The 6,612-nt window shown below is 42.5% G+C and overlaps 1 protein-coding gene across 1 annotated transcript; it reads left to right on the top strand.

Moving 5' to 3' along the window:
• Positions 1 to 499: 499 nt before the first annotated feature.
• LOC108627426 (uncharacterized) lies at positions 500 to 5,008 on the top strand. The gene is made up of 9 exons (XM_026815618.1): positions 500 to 2,531; positions 3,416 to 3,460; positions 3,530 to 3,835; positions 3,974 to 4,042; positions 4,150 to 4,218; positions 4,285 to 4,407; positions 4,468 to 4,533; positions 4,597 to 4,665; positions 4,841 to 5,008. Exons 1-9 carry the CDS (start codon positions 966 to 968, stop codon positions 5,006 to 5,008), a joined length of 2,481 nt encoding a protein of 826 aa, XP_026671419.1. The 5' UTR covers positions 500 to 965.
• The last annotated feature ends 1,604 nt before the right edge of the window (positions 5,009 to 6,612 follow it).

Below are 6,612 nucleotides of genomic sequence, written 5' to 3'. Positions count from 1 at the left end.
TTGCTTTGTTTCTCACTGGAAACGCCTAACGATCGCGGTGGGAGATCGTTCACCGTTCTCATTGTTGCCACCCGATGCTCCAAGATCAAGATCACGGTCACTCCCGACGGGAAATCCGTTTTTCCCACCTTTCTCCACTCCTCAAAACCGCGATTCAATAAAATAGATGAATCTTGCAAAATATTTCGTTTCTTTCCACAAGAATCTTTGAATTGCAAGCATGAGGCGTAGCTCAACCGTGAAGTAGCGATTTTCAGATTATGCAACCGCCTATTGGGAATATAGAATGATACACAATTATGAGAATCGATTAGCCGGTTGGTTTCGATTGCCTCAAATCGCGCTCGCGCACAGGTTTCTTCGCCGATTGCGAAAGTCTGTCGTCGGCTTCTCATTGTCCCTCCCACGAGAAAATGCGTCGCGGTAATTGCAAGCGCAACGCCGGAAGCAAGCCGACACTGTCATTAGGAATGCCAATATCCCGACCGGCACACGGAATATAAGTGCACGCTCGCGCGATTTCGTAAAGGAAAGGGACAATCGATTCCGTCCATCTGCTATAAAACAACAATTTTTTACGCACGCGTTCAGTTTCCACGTCGCGGCCCCATGCCGATTTTCCCTTTCGCATTTTTATATCCACTATTGTGACACGATCGATACAGGACGTTTCGTGTTGAGAATTTCAATCGTGAAAATGACATCTGAGTGTCGAATTTTATCACCTCCGTGTGGACTCAGTGATAATAAATTAAACAATTAACCATGTTAATTATACGTATATGAGTGACATTTTTACTCTCAATTGCAACGTTTCTATTGGAGAGGATGATTTTTGTACCGAGCTTGCCGAAGACTTTTTGGTGGTATCAGAAGAGATAGAATAAACCCTGATTATTGTCGTATGTGATCTCTGGTGAAACTGTTATAGTTTCGATTACACTTTTAAGAGGAACGCGTTGAAAATGCTGTTGTTAGGGAGACTGGCACGTTGTTACCCTATGCTGGCTCTCGCAACGATAAACCTAGTGATTTCAATGCCCGCGCCACCGTCTAAACGAACGGAACAGGGGAGCGGATTCTCGACTGTTCCAAAAATATTAGAAATACAACTGCCATTAGAGATCGCGAGCAAAGAAGATTTAGTCGCTTGGGCCAAGTACGTCATGAGCTTGATGGCTTCTAAGATAAATATCACGCTGGGTACAGTGAAAGAGACGAAGACCGGTGGCAACGCTAAAACTTCTGATAGTATCAAGGATTTCGACAACTCGAGACAATCGCAGAACGTTAAGAGTTCCGTGTCGAATAATTTCGACAACGTCAGACCGATCAGCGGAAATTTTGCGAGTTTACAGAACTTCGAAAACGCGAGATACGCGGAGAACGTGAGGAATCTTGGACACCTAGCTAATTACGATCGGTCCAAAATTCCTGCGGTCAACATTTTAGAGAATGGTAGACTCATTGGAAATTCAAGGAATCCTTCGAGAAACGGGAACGTTCAATCGTCCAAGGAAAAAGTCTACGCTACTCCTATATCGGCTTTCACGATAAACGGAATAAACGGGCATGGATTTTTTAATAATCGGCCACTCCCGACTTTTAATACCTTCGGAATTTCGCCAACGACTATCGCCACCCCTCTAGAAATCAATGCGAATATAAACGTTCCCAGGACGAGAATCAAGGATGCTTTTGATAACTTAAGACCTCAGAAAATAGATCAACTAGAATTCGTTCCTCAGGGTCCAGATTTTGGGCCGACTATTAGCGTCAATATCCACGATATCTTCAGGAACGGAAGCGTCACGCCTCCTTCGAGAGCGTATCTGCCCGTAACGAGTGACAGCCTCAAGATTCCGAACGATCCGTACGTCACTAGATACTTCTTCGACGGGATCGAAAAGAAGGTTCCCAGCAATTTAGGCATTGTCCCGTCAGAAATCTCTTTGACAACGCCTAACCCGAGTTTCAGCGATGAACTACCTTTACCAGTGAAGACCATCGATCTGCTGTCGCGACAGAGGAACATCAGTTCTTTGAAACCGCTGTTTAACGTTCCGTTCGAAGCGGTAATTACATTTACTCGAGGAGAAACCATTGAAACGACCACGTCCAGCTATGAAAGGGACACGTACTTCGCGATACCCAGCAGAGATCCTCCAGATCAGTTCCCACCGTACTTTGACACCAATTATACTTTGACTAACGAGTCCGGGCAGATCAACGTCGTACTCGACGACGGCACTCAATTGACCGAATCGCGGAATCAAACGAAAGAAGAGAAGAAGAAACAAGATAAGAAGAAGAGCAAATCGAAGAAGCCGAAGAAGTCGAAATCTCGTGAGCCGTCGGTGATCAGTCAATTGTTGAAGAGTTTCGTGGCCCTGAGGAGGAACAACACACCGTCTACGAATCTTACACCGCCTCCTTTCACTCAGAATGTTGTATCGACGACGCAGAGGATTCCGACGGGGCAAAGAATCCCACCGTCGAGGACCGAATTGTATCCTACTCAAAAACCATCGGTGAGTTCGTTTGGAAATCGGATGGTATTCATGAAATTCATGGTTTTGTCCAATTTGAAATAAATTCAGAATATTCATACATCTGGGATGATTATTTCGTAATTTATTGACCTGCAATGTTCATATAAATAATTCATAAATTATTTGAATGAAATTCATGATATTCTGGAAGAACTGCTAAAGAAACAGTTTATTCTAAAAGTGGAAGATTAAAATCGTACGAGATTAAGAAATACAGATATAACGACTAACATTATTCCATTTTTGCTGTTAGCATTTTATGGATTAAGTTAATATGCATAATCGTTTTAGAAAAAGAAACTCACGCTTGATTGCAGTAGTTAAACAGAAACAAGAGAATCGTGCGATTGTAAGGTAATTAAAGTGAAAGGCGCGCGTGATTAAAAGAACCATAAGTGTGGACGAAGTACATAAACTTTAGGATTACGCGAAATTTGACAGGACTAGTGCGAGTTCGACGTTGCAGTAGATTGCTTAACGAGGGTCAACCTCGACTATCAGCACGGACGAGGTGCTGATATTTAGTTGTAAGTCAATAAAATCGAAAGCCGGTATTACGCCATTCGGGTTTCTTTATTCGAGAGGAAAAAAATCACGAATATGAATATACATGATGAATATGTGTATTCGAGAAAGTGAGTTTCGTGTGGCGCCGTGAGACGCGTTCGATTTTCTGCAACTGATTTCACTAATTATGCACAGCCTGTATGGGCCATGAGGTTCGTTAAGGTTCGCTTGCGTAATTGTCAACTCGCCAAAACGTTCACTTTGTATTTCTCACGTGTAAACGCGACACGATTTTTCTTTAAGTTCGTTCGCGAAAGACGGGTGAGAGGTAATTGAAGCCGATTCGTTTATTTCAGTCCGCGTTCAAACAAGGAAGACGTAATCGGACGCAAAATCTGGAGGTACGTTGAATTCTTTCCTAGTGGCAATCGTGACCATCCGTAGCTTTAAATAAACATTAAAAAAAATAGGACGACGACGAAAGTAGAACTGAGGAAGACAATGGTAGCAGGGAAGAAAGTGGGAGCGCAGAGAACAACGGTAGCAAAGAAGAGAGTGGGAGCAAAGAGGAAAATGGAAGCAAAGAGGAAAGCGGAAGCAAAGAGGAAAGCGGAAGTGCAGAAAACGGCAACGATAAGAGCAACGTCGAATCAGAATCGGAAAGCGAGAGCGACTCTGATGAGAGCGACTCTTCTGAAGAGGAGGGCGGCGGTTCCATTAAAGCCGTGATCGATTTACTTCAGATCGCCGCGCCTATTATAGAAGATCTCAGTGACGTAAGAGCCTTTTTCTATTGTCCGGATTTCGACGCCCGATGAACTCCGGACAATGTGAAAAATATTGAAAAATGTTTGAAATAGGATAGCTAGGTTGCAAACGTTTGTCGTGGCGCCTACTTTCGTTCAATTTTCCAGCCCGAATCCGATGCCGATCTCGTTGACATCCTCGATACTGCCATTCCTCTTCTTCAAGAACTCTCAGAGGTAATAGACTCAACAAATCCATGTGTATCACTTGACAGAGTCAACAAATCGTACGAACTTCGCTCTCTGGTATTTATTCATTCATATATATTGAACCACGGTTGTAGGGCGACGGGGAAACCGAAGGAATCGACATACCGGGACTCCTAGTGCCCGTACTCCTCCAATTTAGCAGAGTAAGTTTTACCCTCCGCTTTGCAGAGGTATATAAGATCAAATAAACGTAATGAGATTTGATTCAGGACAGGCAGGGACAGAAGAGAGACTCGGCTGCGATTCTGACGCCGATACTTCAATTAAGCGCTCCGCTAATTGGACCTCTCGTTGGTCCACTGATTCTACCGTTGAGTCATCAGAGTAGCAAGGTATATATGTTAATTAACAAAATGTCTCTTTTGCGTATTAGAGGATGATATGATTTGCAGCCACCGGGTCAAGGCGGATCCTCGTTCGCCGATTTGTCCAAGTCTTCGTCAGGTCCATTACTCGAGGTAATATAATACAATTATTCACATGAATTTTACAACGATGTGACGTGTAATTTTATTTTATAGCCTGCCGGACCTGGAAAGATGTCTGTACTATCGAACCTGATCGCTTCTGTCGTCTCTAGTCTTAGCAAAGTACGCATTGCTCTTTTTGTCAACTTGTCAACTTCTGTTCTTCTCTAATAAACCAATAATTTCATAACTAAATCTGTGTTGTTCTGTCACTTTCTAACTGTCAACTTCTTCCTACTCTTTCCAACGACTGGTCACGATTCTTCCTAATAATTTTTCGGTGCTTGCATTTTTTCAGAATTCAGGTCCAGGTGGTAAATCAGACATAGCAACTCTCGTGAAAGCAATAGTAGCAGGATCGATATCAGGATCTAGTGCAGGGTCCAGTGGTGGTCAACAGTCCTACGGGCCACCCCCTAGCTACGGGAACGGTGGCGGGACTTACGGGAACGGTGATCGTGACTGACCATCGGCAGTGAGTACTCGTCAATGAAGTACTCGTCAATGAGTACTCTTCTCTTACATTCTTACTTTCTTTCACTCTGGAATTCTCGTCCGCCATCCCTCTGGAATCCCTCTATGATACTTTCTGAACTTTTCAGCAATCGATGTCCTCGAATCCGTTCGCACTGTTCGCATCGTTATCGAATATTCTGGGCACCTCCTCATCGAGCTCGTCGAGCTCGTCGAACTCGGGCGACTCGGGCGAATCGAAACCTTACGGTCCGCCGCAAAATACTTATAGGCCACCCTCTTATAACAAACCATCTTCTTATAGACCGACTACAATCAATCCTCCTATCGAGTCGATTAGTATAACCACGAGTAGACCGGTACGACTGCCGCGATTTTAATTTGTGAAATAGACACTTGCGGTGCCAGAGAAAATACTACAAAGCTACTTGAATAGATTATGTCTAATCTTGTTTTCCTCTGTATAAATATCTGATAAATAAAGGCAAACTCTTTCATGTTATGTGCCCTTTAACTGTCCGTGTCTGACTATACATTATAAGATTCTGAATCATAAGTAGATGTCTATATAATGTATTTTGCTTTTATATAGAAATTTTTTAAATATATAAAACCTTCATCAATTTCCTACCCGCAAATCTGAAACAAAGTCCATACAAAGATAAAAATCTACTAATATTTCCTATTTCTTCAAACTTTATTTATTAATTTTATAACAGCATGCATTTAAGGGTTAAAGTCATTTCACTCGGTAATGATGGTGATCGTGAAGGTGGGTGACGTGTAATGGGATACAGCGGGCGGTTACGTGATTCGAGAAAAAGGAGCTTACGCGGACGCGTTCCGCTCTCGAACAGGTCAGATGCAATTTCACGCATGACGTAACGATCGTTGTTTCACCCGAAACGAGATGGGGTCCGTTCGTTAGCTCGGTCCCACTGCTTTCTATCGAACTTAATTACTCCGCCCGAGGAGGAACTTGAGACAAATTGAATTACGTTTCAGCAATATTACTCAGGAAGTATTACATTATGGTCATACGGCGTAAAAAATTGTGGACTTTCAACAGTTTCAAACTTTAGCTAATTTAAATTTCTTTAAAGAACTGACTTCGCAAACTGTGGACTCTCATCTCGTTCCGTTGCACTAATGAATTTGGCTAGTTTCGACTTTATTCAAATTTCGAACCGTACAAGCAAGATTTCGAAACGTACAAAGAGTGACGAATGTAACTTGCTACTTTGCATATGGAACACGCGGTACAGCATTTACACATCAATTCGACGGATTAACACCGGTCATTTCGTAAACGTAATTGCGTTTCATCATCGGATAACGTCAATTAATTAAGGATGTATTGGCTATACAGTCAAACCTAAAAGTTTATGCACTTTAGAAACGCATTTTTTAAAAAGAAATCAGACGTCGGAAGAACATTGCTAATAATAAACAACAAAAAAAAATTTTCGATATTTCCGAGATTTTTCCAAGGGGTACCCCTTCAATTTCTTCCAAATTTTCGTTTTTGGCCAATAACTCCCAAACCGTTTGATCTACGGGAAAATTGCATGACACCTTTTTTGTAGAGAACAACGA

Source organism: Ceratina calcarata, unplaced genomic scaffold, assembly GCF_001652005.2.
Source record: "Ceratina calcarata isolate Rehan_Ccalc_2016 unplaced genomic scaffold, ASM165200v1 scaffold471.2, whole genome shotgun sequence".
NCBI lineage: Eukaryota > Metazoa > Arthropoda > Insecta > Hymenoptera > Apidae > Ceratina > Ceratina calcarata.
This window is presented reverse-complemented; position numbering and strand designations above follow the sequence as displayed.